Source organism: Peromyscus leucopus, chromosome 7 (assembly GCF_004664715.2).
Source record: "Peromyscus leucopus breed LL Stock chromosome 7, UCI_PerLeu_2.1, whole genome shotgun sequence".
Lineage (NCBI taxonomy): Eukaryota > Metazoa > Chordata > Mammalia > Rodentia > Cricetidae > Peromyscus > Peromyscus leucopus.
The window spans coordinates 28,350,070-28,371,919 of record NC_051069.1 but is presented as its reverse complement, the minus strand read 5'-3'; the positions used below and the strand labels follow the sequence as shown (position 1 = coordinate 28,371,919).

The 21,850-nt window shown below is 44.0% G+C and overlaps 2 protein-coding genes across 3 annotated transcripts in view; one reads left to right on the top strand and one right to left on the bottom strand.

Moving 5' to 3' along the window:
• The window catches only part of Ube4a (ubiquitination factor E4A), a 43,775-nt gene extending 24,592 nt beyond the window's left edge, over positions 1–19,183 (bottom strand). The window contains exons 1-9 of one of the 2 annotated variants that reach the window (XM_028866417.2): positions 19,079–19,183; positions 17,033–17,124; positions 13,718–13,878; positions 6,326–6,499; positions 5,373–5,485; positions 3,526–3,678; positions 2,286–2,445; positions 1,321–1,523; positions 102–293 (exon numbers count right to left, since the gene is read on the bottom strand). In XM_028866417.2, the coding sequence (XP_028722250.1) occupies positions 102–293; positions 1,321–1,523; positions 2,286–2,445; positions 3,526–3,678; positions 5,373–5,485; positions 6,326–6,499; positions 13,718–13,838 (1,116 nt within the window). In that variant the 5' untranslated portion in view covers positions 13,839–13,878; positions 17,033–17,124; positions 19,079–19,183. Of the gene's footprint in view, positions 1–101; positions 294–1,320; positions 1,524–2,285; positions 2,446–3,525; positions 3,679–5,372; positions 5,486–6,325; positions 6,500–13,717; positions 13,879–17,032; positions 17,125–19,066 lie in introns of both variants that reach the window. The other variant, XM_028866418.1, reaches the window with a different exon arrangement.
• On the top strand, positions 8,874–11,637 carry LOC114691192 (N-acetylglucosaminyl-phosphatidylinositol biosynthetic protein-like). The gene has a single exon (XM_037207550.1). It carries the CDS (start codon positions 9,219–9,221, stop codon positions 10,659–10,661), a length of 1,443 nt encoding a protein of 480 aa, XP_037063445.1. The 5' UTR covers positions 8,874–9,218; the 3' UTR covers positions 10,662–11,637.
• Positions 19,184–21,850: the final 2,667 nt, after the last annotated feature.

Here is a 21,850-nt window from a genome sequence, read left to right as displayed (position 1 = left end):
TGCCTTCCCAAAGAGGCTGAAGCAGCCTTATCCCTACATGGTTCCTGAGGAAATGCTCATCTCAAATCAGGGGGCTGTGACACCCTGGGAAGCAGTTCCACCTGATGAATGTTGGCCTCTTGTACTTTGATCTCCTGAGGACTGGAACGAGATGGATTCAGAAAGTAGCCATGATTTTCTACTACACCCGGAGTCTTTAACAAGCACGAGATATTCAGAATTACTCCCAGCAAGGTCTTCTGATACATCTGCCCATTGCTAGGATCCTTGGGCTGAATGTATTCTAAAAAAACCTGTAGGAAAGGACAAAACCTACTTATTCATCTGTATGGTGAGATAAAGGGGATGAGCTACAAGGGTCTCATATATATATATATATATATATACATATATATATATATATATACACACACACACACACACACACACACACACACACACATATACATATACACATGTATGCATGCATATGTCTACATACACATACTTTTTTCTTTATAAAGATTTATTTAGTTAGTTAATGTATATCGGTGTTCTATTTGCATATATGTCTGCATGACACAGAGGGCATTAGACAGAAGAGGACATCAGATCCCATTATAGATATTGTGAGCCTCCATGTGGGTGCTCAGAATTGAACTCAGGACCTCTGGAAGAGCAGCCAGTGGGCTAAACCACTTAGCCACCTCTACAGCCCTTCTGTTTTCTTTTTCTTTTTTCCCAAGACAGGATTTCTTTGTGTAGCCCTGGCTGTCCTGAAACTTGCTCTGTAGACCAGGCTGGCTTTGAACTTTGAGATCCACCTGCCTCTGCCTCCCGAGTGCTGGGATTAAAGGCATGTGCCACCACTGCCTGGCTCTCTTGTTTCTTTTCTTTTTTCCTTCTAAAGGCCAGGTGTTATAAAAGCCAAGCCAGCCTCAAATTACAAGAAAAAACTGTAAGCTTTTATTTATTTGTGTGCCTGTGTGTGCGTACCATGGGCACAGTGTGGAGGTCTGAGGACAACTTGTGTGTGAAAGTTGGTTCTCTCCTTCTCTGCTTTCCTCATGTGGGTTCTGGGGATCAAGTGTAGATCTTTAGGCTTTCTAGCAAGTGCCTTTACCCACTGAGCCATCTCATCAGCCCTGTCCTCAGGGCCTCAAATTCCCATTGTAGCTGAGGATAACGTTGATCCTCCTGCCTCCACTCCCTAAGTACTAGGACTCCAGGCACATGACACCATATCTGGCTTCTATAGGCAATATGAGAGTGCTGTCAGGACAGGAAGCATCAAGTACTACGCTGTCAGCACTATGAGCAGAGGGGGCCTTTGAGACCTACCTTGGCCATATCCTTTTGCCTAGTGAAATAGAGAAGAATATCCAGATATGCATACAGTAGGGTCTGGCAGAGCTCCAGATCTTTTATTCGGCCTAGTAAAATATCAAACACTGGAATCATGACTTCAGGAAATGTTCGAACTTCCTCATCCGACAGCAAGGCTTCGATGACCTCTTCTAAAAACTCAGTTACATCTTCAAAATCTAACAGAAGACAGATGAGAAAGGAAGGAGGCCATGTCAGTTTTTATGTCTGTATACACTGTTTCACGTTCTCTCCGTCTGTCTGTCTCTGTTGTGGTACAGGAATTGACTCAAAGGCCTGGTGAATGTCAGGCAAGTGTTCGACTAGCGCTTGACCAATGAGCTGCGTACCCACTTCCAAACACTGGCCCTCGATGATTTACTTACTTTTATTTATGTGTGTGGGTGTTTTGCCTGCCTGTATGCCTGTGTGCCAAGTGCATGCAGTGCCTGTGGGGGTCAGAAGAGGGCAGTGGATCTGCCTGGAACTGGAGTTACACACAGTTGTGAGCCACCATGTGGGTGCTGAGAATTGAACCTGGGTCCTCTGGAAAAACAGCTAGAAGTGCTCTTAACTCTTGAGGCATCTCTCCAGCTCCTCGATGATATTTTTTAGAATTCTGATGGTTTGAGGCCTAAAGATCAAGGTGTAAGATGTCTTCCTTAATTTCTATCAGAATCATAATGGTTCTAAGACTCTAAAACCATTAGAGGAGTTTTTCTTTATTTTCGGTTTTTTGAGACAGGGTTTCTCTTTGTAGTTTTGGTTTCTGTCCTGGAACTCCCTCTGTAGACCAGGTTGGCCTCAAACTCACAGAGATCCACCTGGCTCTGCCTCCCAAGTGCTGGGATTAAAGGTATGCGCCACCGCTGCCCTGCTTAGAGGAGTTTTAAATTGGTATTCTAAATGTAGATGTTGAAAGACCTTCCTTTTATACTCACGGGCTCCCTGAATGGCTTCTAACATCAAATCTACCAGTTGCTCATGGATGTTTTGGTCAACATAGATCTCTGGGGTGAGGAGAACTGTTCGAGTGTTGGACACAGTGAGGTTCCTGCACTGTACTGCAAAGGGGAGCAGGTTCTCTGGAACTTTGGTAATCTACAACAAAGAGAGAAAAGCACACAGTTTTCTATAACATGGAGCAAGGGTGGGTACAGTAAATAGAATGGAACACACATCACGTCCCCAAAAAGTATTGGTTTCTTTCTTCTTTTTTTGTTTTTGTTTTTTTTGAGACAGGATTTCTCTGTGTAGTTCTGGCTGTCCTGCTCTGTAGATCAGGCTGGCCTCAAATTCAGAGACTCACCTGCCTATGCCTGGGATTAAAGGTGTGTGCCACCACTGTCTGGCAGTATTGGTTTCTTGGGGACTGGAAATTCATGACAGACTTGTTCTTTGGCTTAAAAGGTCACCTGATAAAATTCTAATCCTGAAGATGTCAAGTTCAGCCCAGTTCAGGATTTCCATCTCCCTGGAAATGCTGTTAGCAGAGAAGGGTCTTGCTTGGTTTATGTTGTTTTATTTCAGTCTCACTGTGTACTACAGGCTGGCCTGGAACTTGTAGCTTGTCCCACTGTGTACACATGGAGACCAGGCTGGCCTGGAACTTGTAGCTTGTCTCACTGTGTAGACATGGAGACCAGGCTGGCCTGGAACTTGTAGCTTGTCCCACTGTGTACACATGGAGACCAGGCTGGCCTGGAACTTGTAGCTTGTCTCACTGTGTAGACATGGAGACCAGGCTGGCTCTGAACTTGTAGCTTGTTTCACTGTGTAGACATGGAGACCAGGCTGGCCTGGAACTTGTAGCATGTCTCACTGTGTAGACATGGAGACCAGGCTGGCCTGGAACTTGTAGCAATCACTGTGCCTGTGCCTCATGAGTGCTGGTTACAGGCATGTGACTGATCAGGTGTTTAGTCTTTTTTTTTTTTTTAAGGGTGTGATTTCTAGAGAGTTATATTTGGAGAATAAGAGGCACTGGTTAACTGCGGAGAGAGATGGAACCCAAGCCACAGACAGACTAAGGTTTTATGGCAATCTCATAGTGCTATGAATACTCTGTTCCAGATATGCCATGAGATACATATATATTATGACATGAAAGACATTGATCCAACCCTCACTCACATGCTAAAGTTACTCAAGAGGATAATCTAAAACTCCACGGGGCTTTACCTCTTCCTTGGCTCTTTGGAAGCAGGAGTAAAGGTAACAAAAGATGTGCCTCTCCCCCGCATCTCGATCAGCAGAGAGATTTAACGTTGTAGAAGAAGTCATGCTGATCAAGTGGTTTCCTGGATCTTGAAGCAATAACCGGGCAAAGATGGCCTATTAACGGAAATCAACACAAATACAATCCATTGCAAGGTAAATCCTAGAACATTAAGATATAAAGAGTTTGATACATGCTTTGGCAAGAATCAGATATAGCTCAGTATAAATTTAGAAATGTTAGAAGCTAATTATATAGACAGTTATTATAAAGCAAGACTCGGATGTCTGGGACAGTCACAGCAAACAGTAACTTGCTGAATGGTGCGAAGAACCAGGGATGAGGGGTTGGGGATTTAGCTCAGTGGTAAAGCGAAAGGCCCTGGGTTCGATCCTCAGCTCTGGGGGTGGGGGTGGGGATGGGGGGTAAGGACCAGGGACAAAACATGTGAAATCTACTTTTCTGTGTGATTGCTTTAAATGTGAAAGGTAGATGCCAAGTTATCAGTCTTTCCTCTCAATTGTTTTTTTTTTTTTTTGAGACAGGGTTTCTCTGTGTAGCCTCTCTGCAGACAGACTTGCTCTGCAGACCACTCAATTTTTTTTAAACATTTATTATTATTTTTAATTATGGGTATCTGTGTGGATATATGCACATGACTGAAGGCACTCATGGTAGTCAGAGGCATTGGTTCCCCCAGGAACTGGAGTTACAGGCAGCTGTGAGCCATATGATGTAAGTACTAGGAATTGAACTTGGGTCCTCTAAGAGCAATGTATGCTTTTAACAGCTGAGCCATCTCTCTAGCCTCCGTATTTTGTTTTTTGAAACAAGGTTTCTCCTGTAACCCTGGCTGTCCTGAAACTCATTATGTAGGCCAGGCTGGCCTTCAATTCAGAGCTCTGCCTGCCTCTGACTCTCAAAGTCGGTATTAAAAGTATCTGCCACCATGCCCAGCTGTTCATCAGGTTTTCAAAGGCACAGTATTGCTTATCATGGGCTCTGATCCCCTGGGAAACAGTTCCACCTAACAGGTGATGGCTTTCTGGACTTGATCTCCTGAGGACTAGAACGAGGCTAGAGGAGGGCACTGGGTGTCCTGCTCTGTCACTCTCCACCTCATTCCCCTGAGCGCTCATTAAGCCTGGAGCTCACCATTTTTAAGCTCAGCTGGATGGCCAACAAGTCCCCAGAGTCCTCTTCTCTCTACCCCTCTCATTTGCTGTCCCACATGGCCACAGTCAGTTTCATGTGAGTGCCGGGGAGTCAGACCTGCCTGTGAACCATCTCCCCAGCCTGTTTTAAATTTTTTTGAAAGTGAAAGTATGTAAGAAAGAGATGGGCCTTGTCTAATAGGAGTGATAAGACAGGTTCAATAAAAAACCACAAGAGACAGTGACAGTTCCCATAAGAAATGGATAAGATAAGGAACTCGGAGGAGGAAATGAGAACTCTTTTCTGGCAACTATGAAGGCATTTTAACTGGTTCTTTTTTTTTGTTTTGTTTTTTTTGTTTTTTGAGACAGGGTTTCTTCATGTAGTTTTGTTGCATGTCCTGGATGTAGACTAGGCTGGCCTTGAACTCACAGAGATCTGCCTGTCTCTGCCTCCTGAGTGCTGGGATTAAAGGCATGCGCCACTGCTGCCCAGCTTTAACTGGTTCTTAAACAATGGGTGGATCTGGATGTGTGGCCAGAGAGGAATACACACACACACACAGTGGAAGAGGTGGAAGCAAGCCAAGTCGTGTCTGGAGAATGACCGGGACTTAGCAGGGCAGCTGTGGTCTGCACATAATCAGGAGTGGTACCTGCTCAACATTGCTCATATCAAGCCAGTCTTGATCTTCCAGCTCTACTGCCATTTCTTCCAAGTACACACACCGGCTGGGGATGCCATTCCCGCTTTTCAAGTTTGGATCACCTGTGAAACAGTTTTCATTACCTATAGGTTAAGGGTAATGTCCCTGTCCCCATGACATTGCTTTGTCTTGTTTTCCTTTTCTGAGACAGGGTCTTGCTATGTTGCCTAGGCTGGTCTTTAACTTCTAGGCTCAAGCGGTCCCTCCTGCCTCAGCCTCTCCAGTATTGGAGACCAAAGGCGTGTACAGCTGTGATCAGCTTACAACAACTGATCCTGATAGCAAGTCTCTTGAACTCAGGAATACTAGAGTGATCTTGATACATAAAGTAGTTATAGAGCATGGACTGTTATGAACCCTCAGTACGACATTTAGGAAGAAAATTCCAGATACCAGCATTAACTTTAGGGTTGAATTACAGATAGGGCACATAGATAAAACATGTCTGAACCTCTCAGCATCCATGCAAGAAAATGGAGTTAGCTACTCTTTTTACTTCCTTTTAAAGGTAGTACAGACATGTAGTCGCACAGCCCAGTCAGCACCAAAATGGCAACAGAGGTTAGATTTGTACAAATATTGTTTGTTTGTTTTTTTGAGACAAGGTTTCCCTGTATAGGCCTGGCTATCCTGGAACTCACTTTGTAGCTCAGGCTGGCCTTGAACTCAGAGATCCACCTGCCCCTGCCTTCTGAGTGCTGGGATGAAAAGTGTGTGCCACCACTGCGTGGCTGAAATACTGTTTTTAAGTTTTTAAACTACTGTTTTAATTTTTTAAACTTACTGAAATAAACCCTGTGCTCCATTAGTTACAGAAGTTTTCTAAGAGCCAAAGGAGTCCCTCGCCTAAGCCAGGAGGGAAGAACAGACAACCAATTGGAGGGGGCAAGTCTGCAACTCACTGTTGTCCAGAGTAATGAGGAAGATCCTTTGGATCATGTGATTGATGTTGAGTTGCTCACATATTTCTTGCCGTGACCGGAAGGAGCGGCTAATCTCAGACACAGAGTAGTCAAATTCGTCCAGGCTCTCTGACACACTATTATCGGAGTCATCTGGGCTTCCTGGGAGCTCATCTGTCAGAACACATAAGCCGTTACACAGTGTGTTCCTCCCTTAGAACAAAACACACTACCTAGAATGAATGTAACCACCAGGAGGACAATTGCAGGTGTGAAACAAATTATTCATCTCATTAGTGAGCAATTCAAGCCAGAGAAGTGAAGTGCAGGAGTCTGAAATCCCGGCTATAAATCTTGCCTTCTATACAGTAAGTGTCATTACTTCCACCCATAATCGTACCCCATTGTGACAAAATTAGCAACATTACCTAACTTTCTTCGAGAAAAAAATAACTACCAAATAGATCAGATGGCAGTAATACACTGGCTGTGGTAATTTTACACTCAGGAATCGTTCCTGTAGAAGGGCTCCTCCAACCAGCACCCCATAGCCAGCTGCTTAATCTGCAGTGTGCTCCAGACTCCTGTGCATTATCACTGTTTCTCATTTAAAAAACTGACGCGCTTTTCAGCTGCCTCTCCTTGTCTCTTTGACGTTTGGTTTTGTGTGCAGGCAATGTGTGTCAGTGTGCACTTGGAGGTCAGAGGACAGACAGCCTGTAGCAACACCAGTTTTTTCCTCCTCCTACGTGGGTCTTGGGGACTGAACTCAGGTCATCAGACCAGGTGGCAGACACCTTACCTGCTGAGCCATCTCCTGAGGATCATTGTTTTAAAGATGCGTTTAAAATGATGTGTACGTATGCATTGTGTGTGGGAATGTGATGCGGAGCCATCTCTCCATCTTTTCTGTTGTTGTTTAATGACAGATCTGTACCACACTTTAAAACAGTTTTTTTTTTTTTTTTTACCATTTACTTACTTTTGTATGTGTGTATGTTTATGTGCCATGACATGCATTTGGAGATCACAGAACAACTTGGGGAAGGAAGTCCTTTTTCTCCATCCACCATGTGGATCCAAGGACTGAACTCAGGTCATCAGAACTAGAAGCAAGTGCCTTTACCCACTGAGCCGTCTTAACTGGCTTCACACACACACACACACACACACACACACACACACACACACACTTATTCAGAAGGCATCAGATCTCATGGTACTAGTCATAGATGATTGTGAGCTACCATGTGGGTGCTAGGAATTGAACCTAGGACCTCTGGAAGAAAAGCCAGTGCTCTTAACCACTGGGTCATCTCTAGCTTCTCAACTGGCTTTAAAAATTATTTGTTTGTATAGGTGTTTTGTCTGGATGTATATATGTGCAATGTGTGTGTGCCTTATGGCTGAAGAGGTCAGAAGAGGGCTTTCAAGCCTTAGAACTGGAGTTACTGATGGTTACAAGCCACCACCATGTTGGTGCTGGGAACCAAACCCAGGTCCTCTGCAAGAGCATCACATGCTCTTTAACTGCTGAGCCATCTCTCCAGCCCTTCAATAGGCCTTAACTTACCAACACCAACACTATTCCCTGGAAGTCATGTAGAGACCTTCTTCATTCCATGGATTAATCCTGTGTGTTGTGTGTGTTTGAAACAGGCCTCCTCTTGTCCTCACACTCCCTATAAAGATGATCCTGAACCTCTAATCCTCCTGTCTTTACCACCAAATTCCCAAAATCAAAGGGATGCACACCACATCTGCTTTTATGTGGTACCAGGGATTAAACCCAGGGCAAGCAAGCACTTTACCAAATGAACTCTATCCCCAGCCTTATTTTTTGATTTTTTTTGAGACAGTGTCTTATATTGCCCAGGCCAGCCTTAAACTCTGTGGGGAGGACGGCTTGAACTCTGATGCTCCTGCCTTAGGTTCCTGAGTAGCTGGATCACCAGCCTGCATTAGCAGGCCCAGTCCATCTCATACTTTTAATAGTTGCATTGTAATGTAATTTTTGCCTTTACTATGACTTATGTAGTCACTTAAACTCCATGTTTATTCATCAAGTAAACATGAGAAACTGTTCCAGGGTTTCATGATCTTAAGTAATACAGCACTGAATGTAATCTAACTGTTTTTGTTTATGTGGGTGAGTATTTGTGTAAGACAAAAATCTAGGAAAGAGGACTGGAGAGATGGCTCAGCGGTTAAGAGCACTTGGCTGCTCTCCCGGAGGTCCTGAGTTCAATTCCCAGCAACCACATGGTGGCTCACAACCACCTATAATGAGATCTTCTGGCCTGCAGGGACACATGCAGGAAGAACATTGTATATATAATAAATAAATCTTTAAAAAAATCTAGGAAATAGAATTGTTGGCTCAAAGAGCTTGAAAACTTTAGGGTAGGTGAGACTGCTCAGCAGGTAAAGGCACTTGGTTCCCCGGGCTCAACCCTTGGAGCCCACATGGTGGAAGGAGAGAACTGAACAAAGCAAGTTATCCTGTGACCTCCACATACACACACCAAATGAACATAATACAAATTTTTTAAAGCACTTCAGTATTTTAAAAGTTAACAGAAGTTATTCTCAAAGAGACTGCTTTCATCTGTATAACTAGCTAGGGGCATGAGAAAATGTCTCTTGATTTTAATAAATGTGATCTAATTACAGAGGCAGCATGGAAATAGAGGCGCCTGCCTACTAGAAAGAAGGCACGGACGGAGGAAAGGCCCACAGGACCACAGGGAAGGTCAAGAAAAACGTGAAGGGGACTGCTTGAGCACCACTACCCTTCAATAAGGAGAAAAATCATTGCATGTGAACTCGAGGTGACAGAAGACACATTTCTTAACTGGCTTGCACTGAGAACTGATTCCTGCACCAACTCAGCATGGCCTACAGAGGAGGAGGTGGGCATGGGCAGCGCCCCTCAGTGATGCCGTCCACCAACAGCACCCGCACACACAATATATGCATGGTCTCTGACTTTTTCTACCCCAACATGGGAGGTGTGGAGAGCCACATTTATCAGCTCTCTCAGTGCCTCATTGAGAGGGGGCACAAGGTCATAATTATCACCCATGCTTACGGAAATCGAAAGGGCATCCGTTACCTCACCAATGGTCTCAAAGTTTATTACTTGCCTCTCAGAGTCATGTACAACCAATCTACAGCCACGACTCTCTTCCACAGTCTGCCATTGCTCAGGTACATATTTGTCCGGGAGAGAGTTACAATAATCCATTCCCACAGTTCTTTTTCTGCCATGGCCCATGACGCTCTCTTCCACGCCAAGACAATGAGGCTTCACACAGTTTTCACAGATCATTCCCTTTTTGGATTTGCTGATGTCAGTTCTGTGCTTACAAACAAGCTTCTAACTGTGTCTCTCTGTGACACAAATCACATCATTTGTGTCTCTTACACAAGCAAGGAAAACACTGTACTGCGGGCAGCCCTGAACCCTGAAAGAGTGTCCGTCATTCCTAACGCTGTAGATCCCACTGACTTCACCCCAGGACCACTTAGGAGGCATGGCGGTGTAATAACGATTGTTGTCGTGAGCAGACTGGTTTACAGAAAAGGGATCGACTTGCTTAGTGGTATAATACCCGAACTCTGTCAGAAATATCCCGAGTTAAATTTCCTAATTGGGGGAGAGGGACCAAAGAGCATCGTTTTGGAAGAAGTACGGGAAAGATACCAACTACATGACAGAGTGCATCTTTTGGGAGCTTTAGAACACAAGGATGTCAGAAATGTCTTAATTCAAGGACATATTTTTCTTAACACCTCCCTGACCGAAGCCTTCTGCATGGCGATCCTAGAAGCCGCCAGCTGTGGTCTACGGGTCGTCAGCACCAAGGTTGGTGGGATTCCTGAAGTGCTTCCGGAGAATCTTATTATTTTATGTGAACCTTCAGTAAAATCTTTGTGTGAAGGGCTGGAAAAAGCTATTTTCCAAGTGAAGTCGGGGATGTTCTCAGATGCAGAAAATATCCACAATGTAGTGAAGGCTTTCTACACCTGGCGGAATGTGGCCGAGAGGACCGAGAAAGTGTACGAGAGGGTGGCGGAGGAAGCTGTGCTGCCGATGCACGGGAGGCTGACCAGGCTCACCTCTCACTGTGGCCCACTTACAGGCCACATTTTTGCTTTGCTGGCTGTCTTCAGCTATCTCTTCCTCATGTTCCTGAGATGGATGACTCCCGATTCTGCCATCGATGTGGCAATAGATGCCACTGGGCCAAGGGGAGCGTGGACTCATGAATGCCCTCGTGATACAAAAGGAGATGAGATCGACAAGGTATCCAAGAGCGAGCCTGAACTGTAAACTTTAGACAGTTCTATTAATACAGCTGAAAAAGAACCTTGTGCTTTTGTTTTGGGGCTTCGAAGGTAACCTGGTAAACCATGCTACCTCTGTAGCATTCACCGGTTCATTTGAGGAAAGCCGAACACTCACATGATTCCTGAGCTTGGAAGCTCCTTGCACTCCTTTGAGGGAGACCAGTTGGGCCACTCAGGTCTGAAAGTTTCAGACTACTGAAATCCCTCCAGTTGGGAGCCTTGGGTGCTAGGTCATTTTTGGCCAGTTTTTAACATTATACCATCAATTCAACAACCACCAGACACACATAAGCTTTCTTTAGGGAGATGTAAAGCTATGTGAACTATTTGAAGTCAAGTTGATGTTTCTTTATTAGACCCTGAGATTATACTCTTACACATAGGTCTACTCAGTAAGTGTACCATACAATCTGAGCAACTTGCCAACATGTTTTGAGTGCCTGCTCTGTATGAAATATTGGACAGGTAGTGCCTGCCACTTAGGACTAGTTAATGTGATGCAGTCAAACAGTTAACATGTCCCAAATGCTCAAGTTACTTAATTTGAGGAAAATGCCACATCACATACTCTTAGTACCTCTCTAATCCTGCTGTATGCATTCTCCTAGGTGGACACTTCATATCATGTGCGTATGAAGAGATTTTGCTTTTCAAGTCCTAGGGGCTGGTACCACTGTTGTAGGCTTAAAAAAATTACTTATTATTGTTGTGTGTTTATGACATGTATGTAGGGTAGAACAATGTGTTTCTGTATACCTTGATTATAACTGTCAGTGTATGTAGAAACACACTGTTCCACCCAGCTATTTATAATTAACGTGAAGTGAACATTGAGGAATTTTCTAAAAAGTTGTATTTTTTTTAACTGCATTGCTTCTGATGTTATAGTCGCATGCATAAACCAAGGCTGTTAAAACATGCTCGTGACCAAAAATAAAGACAAGAATTTGACATTTTAAACAAACAAATAAAAATCTAATTGTTTAATTTTTTTATTACATTTCTTTAGAGTGTGGATGTGTGGTTGGTTGTATGCTTGCTACAGAGCACATGAAGGTCAGAGGACAACTTGTTGGAGTCTTTTCTTTTTTTCCACCACGAGGATCCCAGGGACTGAACTCATCAGGCTTGGAAACAGGAGCCTTTGCCCCCTGAGCATCTCAACAGCCCCTACTGTAGTTTCAACAGGCATTTTCCTATAGATTAGAGAGACTGGAATTTTCATCATTTGGTATTTAAATTGCCGTCACATTTTGTCTTCTAGTTTTTCCTACCTTTCCTCCCCTTATCAACTGAGTTCCTTTAAAGTTTTATAGAGCAACTCAAAGGTTGCCTCTCAGAAGGGCACTCACAGGACTGTACTTATAAAAATAGTGCCTGCCGGTCAGAAGAAACTATGAGGGTGGACAACTTCTTTTCTTTCTCTTTTTTTGTTTTTTCAAGACAGGGTTTCTCTGTATAGCCCTGGCTGTCCTGGAACTTGCTCTGTAGACCAGGCTGGCCTTGAACTCAGATCTGCCTGCCTCTGCCTCCTCAGTGCTGGGATTAAAGGTGTGCACCACTACTCCCTGGCCGACTTCTTTTCTTTCTTGACAAAGTGGTATTCTGAAAATTGGACCAAACTCTCAGAAGTAAGATATGCTTCCCTGTATGAGTTCACAGACCTGAAGCTCAGCACAGGAGGCCAAAGGTTCTGGCGGAATACTAATTGCTGGTGACAAACAGGTTGGACCTGGTGGCATGAGGAGCTCAGTGTAAACAAACTAAGTGATGAGGTACCAAGCCAGTGACAGAAAGCATGTCCTTGCCCTGTTCCTACAGCTTGCGGCTTACGATGCTCTCAGCCCGATCACAGCCAGTTCGAAAGCCTCACACTTCCTTTCTCTTCCTCCGTCTACAACCTCTTCTTCCCCTGTCTGTCCTCTTCCCTCCTGCCTAGTCAATCCGAATCGTAAATCGAGGCCAAACTCAGCAGCACACCTCAACGACACACCTTTTTAAATAAATGAAGGGAAAACGTAAACCACTTCTCCTTTATCAAAAGGAAAAAAAAAAAAAAACACTATTTTTTTTTTTTTTTGGTGTGTGTATGTGTGTGTGTGTGTGTGTGTGTGTGTGTGTGTGGTCATTTCTAGTTTGAATGTTGTGACTCTCCCAGGGGACAATTTGTCCCAGGGGACAAATATATTCTAATCTCTCCGGTCTGTCTCCAGATAGAAAGGAGCTGTACTCAATCTTAAATTCAGTTCCAAATGAGGAACACTTTTCTGGCTATTGAGAGATTATTCTGAGTTTCATTTTTTTCATATTAAAGCTAAGATTAGATTCTTAGCAGTCTGTCCTAAGCAGCAGTGAGCTACAAAGGGGGCCACTCAGCAGAACCAAAGATATACTTCACCTGAGAGGTCTTCCCAAGTGCTGGCTTAAGAACAGCTCTTTTTTGTCAAGAGACCAGACGGCTTTTATGATTCTGAGATCTGGTTTCTACAGCTGCGTGCAGCTTGCTTACCACACCACCTTGGCTTCCTACGCTACACAGCTGCTACCAGACAGCAGATTTCCCTTTACTGAAACACCCGACAGCCTCGGGATCAGGGCTGTCACCTGCCCCTCTGGAAGCACCTGTTAGCCAACCTCTTTTTTTTTGGTTTTTCAAGACAGGGTTTCTCTGTGTAGCTTTGTGCCTTTTCCTGGAACTCACTTGGTAGTCCAGGCTGGCCTTGAACTCACAGAGACCCACCTACCTCTGCCTCCCGAGTGCTGGGATTAAAGGCGTGTGCCACCACCGACCGGCTAGCCAACCTCTTTTTATGTGAGTGAGGACAGCACAGGGGAGGCCCCTCAGACAAAGCAAGCCGTGAAAACCAACAACAAACCAACGCTTGCCTTCAAACCAAGACAGACAGATAGAAAATAAAAGCAAAACAACCTCTGCCCCAAACTTAAGTTCTAACAGCAGTGAATTTCCTAAAGAGCCCTTCCCCTGGGAAGGCCCGGCTCTGGGTCGTGGCATCTGCTGCCACTGGCTCCTCTACTTACCAGATTGCTGCTTCAGCTGCTCTTTTTGGATTGCTGCAAACTGCTTGGCATCAGCCAGGGAGCCGAAAAGAGCAGCAAAGGGGTTACTTGAGATGTTGTTGTTATTCTCCTGGTCTGTCATTTCACTTTAGGGTCTCCTCCATCCAGTCTAGGGGGCGGGGCTACGCAAAGGACAAGAATTAGATTCAGAAGCACAGGTAACACAAGCACTGGAGCAGACCCACCCTTGTTCTTTTCCCATTTCTTGAGCACCACGCATTTGAAAATGCTCTGGAGTAAGACCTGCCAATTCCTGTTCCCAAACTCAAGACATATTTGGCAAGATGGTTACAAACCTACCAACTGGATACAGCTAAGACAGTCAGTGACTGCGATTCCCCACTAACTGTAACCACAGCACTGAGACGTACCACCATGAGAATTCTGAATTTCCCGTAAGTTGTTAAGCTGGCAGACCAGTTTTCATTTACATGCAGAAGATGAGGTGGCACCTGCCACCTGCCCAGACCGCTACAATGCAGGGCTGAAGCTGGGAATTCCTTAGCTATACAGGAACTGATTTCTTCTTTTTCTAAAAGGCAGGTTTTCATACATGGAGAGGGGAGGGGGCGCTCAAATTCATTATGTAGCTCAGGAGGACCTTGAACTCCTAATCCTTCTGCATACACCTAAGTGATAGGATTACAAGCATGCACCACCATGCCTGGCTTGATAGTCAGATTTGGAATGCTGAACAGATATGAATGCTGGATCAAGGACAGAATCAGATTAGCTGTATGTTTGTAGGTCTCTCATGTATATTAAGTAACCTAATTCTACTCACAGGTTTAAAACTACAGATCTGGAGCTGGAGAGATGGCTCATCGATTAAGAGTGCCAGCTGCCATTCTGGAAGACGTAGGTTCAATTCCCAGCACCCACATGGCAGCTCACTACTGCCTGTAACTCCAATCCCAGGGCATCTGATGCCCTCTTCTGGCCTCCACAGTCACCAAGCATGCACATGGTACACAGACATATGTGCAGGCAAAACATCTCCTCACACAAAACAAACAACAAACAAACAAATAAAAACAAAACTACAGATCATTCTTCAACTAAAGTCTAAACATTCTTGTTTGATTTTTTTTTTTTTTTCTGTTAAAATGGGATAGGATCTTTTTATATCGCCTAGGCTGGCCTTGAACTAATGATCCTCCTGCCTCAGCCTTTAGAGTACTGGAGTTACTGGCATTCATTATGCTCAACTAGGTTTTTTGATTCTATACTAATTTTTACTGCTTATCTATTTTTTTATATTCAAAAACCAAATTCAACTGTCAGGGAGACTAACATAATATAGATAAAACACCTCAAAGATGAGGTGATAGGATAGGGAGGAGGAAGAACATTTGATCTACCATTAGTTAATTAGTTAATTAGTCTGTGTTTTTGAGACAGAGCCTCACTATAAAGCCGAAGCTTCCCTGGAACTTGATGGCTCGCTTGAAACTTATGCTCCTCCTGTCTCTGCCTTCTGAGTGCTAGAATTACAGGAGTGCATCACCATTATATGGTCTTGCCAAGGCTGGCCTGAGTGCATGATCCTCTTTGTTTCAGCTACCCCAGTGTTGAGATTATAGGAACAAATCACCACGCTTAACTTACCTTCAGTTCATGGAAGTAAGGCTCCTTACAAAATCATATTAAGAAAAGCTACTACAAATTGGAAAAGTCACCCTTAATTACTGGAGGAAGAGAGTTTATATCACTTCTTGGCACTTCTGAGATATTTCAGTCAGTTGCTTTATGGCCTCTGCTATTTTACTGCATCAGAGCTAAAAGCTAATTAGCCATAGTGACTGCCAGTCATTCTAGCCTCCTCGAGGATGGTGCATGGCTTTCCTACTCTAAGGAAATAAACTCTTAGGTGCTGCTTTACTTTTTCTTTGCCATGTATATTCAGTTGAACTTAATAAAAAGTATCATATTTTATGTTGGAATTAACAGTCCTTGAGAGGACTTTCTCCCATATAACCACTGGATAAGCTTAGTTCTCCTCTAATTCATGTGATGCCACACTCAACTGTCGTCTCATTGTTGGCTCCCTACCACCGTTCCCCTACCCCAAGGTATCCTGAACGCTAAAAGATGGCAAAACGTATAGTGAACTCTTGGCAATATTCCAGAGACAAAATGGCATCTTTTCCCTCAATATTACCATAGTTTTCTCCTCTGAGGATCAATTTCACTCAAGACATATATCCAGATGCATTGATCTCATCCACCGGTTCCAAGAAGCGGGGTAGAGGACAAAGTGACTGATCTAAGAATGAGCAAAAGACCCTATAAAGGCTTACAGGAATCAGTGAACATTGTCTTTGGACTTCTGGCTGAATCGATTAAGAAGGGAACTCTTTCTTCTTTGGTTGCTAGGCTAGTAAAACACAAGCCTAGGGTTGCCACCTTCCAGACTTCAGTTATAGAAGTCAATTAAATGCAAAAGTTAGCTTGAAGAGTGTGTGTGTGTGTGTGTGTGTGGCACACAGGTATGCAGGCAAAGTCCATAACTGCATAAGTCAGTTTTAAGTGTGTATGTGTGTGTGATACAGGTATGAGGCATATATGTATACAGCTATAGAGGCCAATTGAGGATATTGGGGTTCCTATTTCATCACTCTCCTTTCTCACTGGAGACAGGCTCTCTTACTGAACCTGGAGCTAAGATGAGAGCCAGCAAGCACTACCTGTCTCCATTCCCCATAGTGCTGGGGTTGCAGATGTACATGTGGACACATCTAGCTCTTTATATAGGTGCTGAGGATTTAAACTCAGGTTCTCATGCTGGGGCATCAATAGCTCTGACCCACTGAGTCATCTCCAGGCCTTTGCTGTTGTTATTGAATGAAGCAGGGTCTCACTGTGTAGCCCAGGCTGGCCTTGAACTTGTAGTGATTCTTCTGCCTCAGTCTCCAAGTGCTAAGATTAAAGGCATGTATTACCATGCCTGGCTTGAGTAATTTTTAAAAATATAATTGAGCTGGGCGGTGGTGGTGGCACACGTCTTTAATCCCAGCACTTGCAGACAGAGGCAGAAGAATCACTACAAGTTCAAGGCCAGCCTGGGCTACAAACTGAGTTCCAGGACAGCTAGTTACACAGACAAGAAATCCTGTCTTGAAAAAACAAAATAAAACAAAACAAAACAAACAAACAACAACCATCACCACAACAGTTTTCGCCTACCCTACTAAACTCATCTTTTTTATATTTTCTTAAAACCAGTACAGAGAATTTCTTTCTTTAGAAACAAGGCTAAATGGTGTAACAACTTACAGGGAAAAGGAGGGCCGATCACCTGATGAAAATCTCTGTGGAGATTCCAGTTTAGATATAGTCATTGAGCTTACACATGTAAATTAAAGTACCTAGAAAGAAAAGAAAAGTCTCATAAAATGGAACCTTGATATTTTGTTTGTTTTAAATTTCTCAGTTTGAGTACTGTGGTGCTCACCTTTAATCCTTGCACTTGGGAAGTGGAAGCAAGAGGCCAGTCTAGGCTACACAGTGAGACCCTGACTCAGAAATAAATGAAGGGTTGAAGAGATGGCTCATTTAGGATGATTTACAGCTCCATTCGAGGACCAGCGCATGGACCCCAGTACCCATAACTGGACAGCTCACAGCTGCCTGCAATTCCAACTCTGAGGGGTCTAGCAACCGCTTCTGTTCTCTGGAGGTATCCACACACTCTTACAGATACACCCATAAATAAAGTTAAAAAAACATCTTTACATGAAAGAAAGAAACAAACAAAAGCTTGGAGAAGTGGCTTGGCAGTTAAGAGCACTTGCTGCTCTTCTATAGGACTAGAGTTCAGTTTCCAGCACCCATGTTGTTCATAACTTCCTATAACTACAGCTCTTGGGGATCCAATGCCCTTACATGTACACATAAGTAAAATATCCTTTTAGAAAAGAAACACTAACAGTAATAAAAATAAACAAATCTCTTGTTTTCAGCTGCCAGACAGAAACACACCCATTCCGTTGTTAGCTTTTGGGATGGTACAACCACCAGCCCTTCAAAGCCTTTGGATTTGATTTGTTTTTAATAAGTCTTCCTTGATAACAAATTTCACTCTGTATACCTACTACAAAAGTCTACATCTATAAGAAGTGTCTACCATTGGTCCCATAAATTTCTCCCATCCTCTCCTGATTTAAACTTTCACTTATGTAGAGTAATGTTAATTTTTTAAGGCAACTATTGGCTCCTCTGAGCATACAGATATTTTAAGATCATGTCTGATCTGGTTTTAAAGTAGAACTACCAGTAGCACTTTAAAACAGAGACTGTCGAAACCAAGCTCTATGGATAGGGTTGGGTGGGGTGGGGTATAGTTCAGTGCTAGGGCATTTACTATATACCAGCGCTTGTGTTCCAATCCCAGAAAGTCCCTGCCCAATTAAGCTGTACCAAATCGTACTCCATAAAGTCTCTATTTTGGAATAAAAAAATGTTTCCAGGCTAACATGCTCTACCTAGAAATAGCTTTAGTGCTACCTGTGGTATTGCAACGAAAATCCTTGTAACACATTTATCTGCAAGCTAGAAGGACTTCATCAAGTGAAACACATACATGCCCCAACCAAAAACAAAACAAAAACCAAATAAAAAAAAAGAGGAAAAAACCCAAACTCCACCAAACCCTAGCATCCTGTCTTGGGACGCATTTTATAGTTTTCTCTCTGGAATCAAAAAAGTCAATGACAGCGAGACAAAACCCATTCTTGCTCTAGGAGACAAAAACGGATCCTAAAGGGAACACCACTGAATACAAAGCTTCTGAGTTGTGGTCACTCAATCTGAGAATGTTTTCTCAATCCAAGAAAAACTCGAGCAGAATCTCAGAAGAGTTACAGCGACAAGCCCATCACTCGCTTTAAACATCAACATCTTGCTACATGCACTCAACTGGGGTGATTACTATGACTCTAGCTTCATTTCGTCCCGTTTGCATCTGGCTTTCTGTCGTCCACTCTTTATATTTTATCTTGGGGTTTGGCAAGAGATTCGTGGGCAGGAGGGAGACCCACCCACCCGGCGCAGGTCCTAGATAAAAGAAGTCGAAAGACAGCCACAGCCGACATTAGGGTCCTTTCTAGCAGGGTTTGGCAAAGAAGAACATGTGCAGAGACACCCGACGCTGGAGCACCATAAGGGTTTCCAGATCAGACAGGGTCGAAGTTCAAGAGGAGGGACCCAGGTCAGGCATGGGAGAGCTGCAAGTGTGCAGAGGCCTGCACTGGCAATTGCTTAGCTGAAAACCCCGGCCGCAGGCCCAACACTTTCCTCCCCTGAAGATACCTTCTGTCTTACCGGAGCCTGAAAGGGCAACAACGACGACACCTCACAGCCACAGCGACCAAAAGGTTCCCACTTCCGACTCAGCAAAGGCAACCGGAGCTGACATCATCGCTGAGCGCCGCGCCTGTCTGGTCTCTACCCTGCGCCGGAAGTAGGGGCGTTGTCGGTCCTCGCCCACTAATGGCAGGCAAAACACCGGCAGGGCGCACGCGCACACTAGCTGGCGGCTAGCAGGGGGGCGGGCCGGAAGTGGCCTTGGGATTGGGCGAGGCGACGGGGCGGGGCGGGGCGGGGCTGGTTCGGCGTTCAGTGGAATGTTAAGCTGGACCCTGGAAATCCACCTCTTGAGGGCAGATGCAATATTGTGATCTCTGGCTCTGCTCACAAACTGCGGCTTTGTTTTTTTCCACTCCCACCTGTCCTATGGCTTTTTGGAGCCGATCCACTTACTCTTCGTAGTTAACAATACCAACAAAGACAATGTCTAAGAAGTTTTGAGCTGGTTTTGGTGCCAAGCACTGTGCTATTTTGGGTTGGACTTAGTTTTATATATACAATGGTAACAGTATACATCCTACTAGTCTGTTTTGAGGTACACAAAATTAATGAAAGCAGCAAGAGTACTGTTCACAAAATGAGAAAATGAGGGGAAAATTGCATGTCATAAGCAATCAAGGATTAATATTAAGAATATATATAAAGAACTAGAACTCACTGAGTGTGGTAGTCCATACCTGAAATCCAAGCCCTGGGGAGGGAGGTTAGAGAAGAAGATCAAGAAGTTCAGGCCAGTATGGGTTATACAGCAGTTCTCAACCTTCCAAATGCTTTAACCCTTTAAGACAGTTCATGTTGTGGTGACCCCAACCATAAAATTATTTTCATTGCTACTTCATAACTGCAATTTTTCTACTGTTACAAATCGTAATGGAAATATCTGATATGCTCCACCACAAACCCCACCCCCACCCATGCGCCCACGAGCACGAAAAGGGGTCTCAACTCACAAGTTAGGAACTCCTGGGATACACAGATTCCAGCCTTTTCTGGGTTATGTGGCAAAACTCTCAAGAAGAGAGGGGCGATGGGAGGAGGGGAGATTGGAACCCTTATCTTTTGTTGTTGTTGTTGAGACAGGGTTTCTCTTGTGTAGCTTTGGAGCCTTTCCTGGAACTCACTCTGTAGCCCAGGCTGGCCTCAAACTCACAGAGATCCACCTGCCTCTGCCTCCCAAGTGCTGGGATTAAAGGCATGTGCCACCACTGCTGGGCGGAACCCTTATCTTTTGATGATGGGAATTTAAAATAGTGCAGCCTCTTTAGAAAACATTTTGGTGATTTCTGAAACTGTTAAACATAGCATTATTACATGAATCAGTAACCTAAATTTTATGATGTCCCTTACAAACTGAAAGTAGGGTTTAAATAGGAATTTGTCCACCAGAGTACAGCAGGATTCACAGTAGTCAAAAGGTAGAAACAACCCTGAATGTCCATTAATGGGTAAACAGATATTAACATAGATTACATAAGCCTAACACAAGCTTATGGTGTTAAAAAGGAATAGCGCTCTAATACATGCTAAAACTGGACAGACCTTGGAAACCTGCTACTTGAAGTAGGCTGGACACAAAGGGACACATGCTGTGTGAGTCCATGTATATGCAGTACCTAGAATAGGCAAATTTATAGAGATAGGAAGCAGGAAAATGTTACTAAGGGTTAGGGATGGGTAGGGAATGGGCTCAGAGTCTCTGTTCATGGTGATGAAGACGTTCTGGAAATGAACAGTGGTGACAGCTGCCCCACAGTTGGAAAGCACTTAATGCTGTGGAACGGCACACTCAAAAGTGACTGTGGTTTTCATTGCTGTGATAAAATACCCGCGGAAACAATGCCAAGAGGCAAGGACTGATTTTGGCTCCCAGTTTCAGACCTTTCCATCTAAGGTCAGCCAAGTCAAAGGAAAATGCCATGGTGGTAAGAGCTCGTGGCAGAGGCTGGTTACCCTTGACAGCAAGCAGCAGAGAATGCCGTTAACAGTGGGCTTCTTCCTCCCTGGTTATCACACTGGAGCTCCGGGGCCATTGGATGGTCCATCCAGAGCAAGTCCCACATCAACAAATGTGCTTTAATAATCATCAGGATTGCTAAAATGGTAACTTTAGTCAGGCATGTGCAATATGCCTATAATCCTAGCACTTGGGAGACTGAGCTAGGAGGATTCTGATTAAGTTCAAGACCAGCCTGAGCCACAAAGCAAGATCTTACCCCTAAAACACCAAATCAAAATAACAAAAGACTATAAAATAACAAATTTTGTGTCATGCATATTTTTATCACATACATAAAAGCACTGTGCAGTGTTTGAGTATCTACTGCTGTTCTACCTCCTAAAGACATCAAATAGGGAAAAAATTCAGGTGTGTATATGAGTGTGCCTTTGTGATGTGTGAGTGTGAGTGCAGGTGTGCAAATGTGTGTAGATCAAAGACAACCTTTGAGAATTGAAGTTTAGTTTTAAAAATTAAACGTTTCAGGGTAGGAGCGATGGCTCAGCAGTTCATGGTACTTGCTGCAAAAGGTTGGTCCCTAGAGTTCAATCCCTGGAACCCATATAAAGGTAGGAGGAAAGCAGTTGTCTTCTGACCTCCACACACGTGCACATGTGTACAACATGCATACATACAATCACAGACTTGGTATTAGAAGCGTGGCATGGTGGTGCACACCTTTAATTTCAGTAGTCAGTAGTCAGGAGGCAGAGGTAGGCAGATCTCTGAGT

Coding starts and splice junctions, on each gene's coding strand:
- LOC114691192 (XM_037207550.1), top strand. CDS start 9,219: ATGGCCTACAGAGGAGGAGGTGGGCATGGGCAGCGCCCCTCAGTGATG.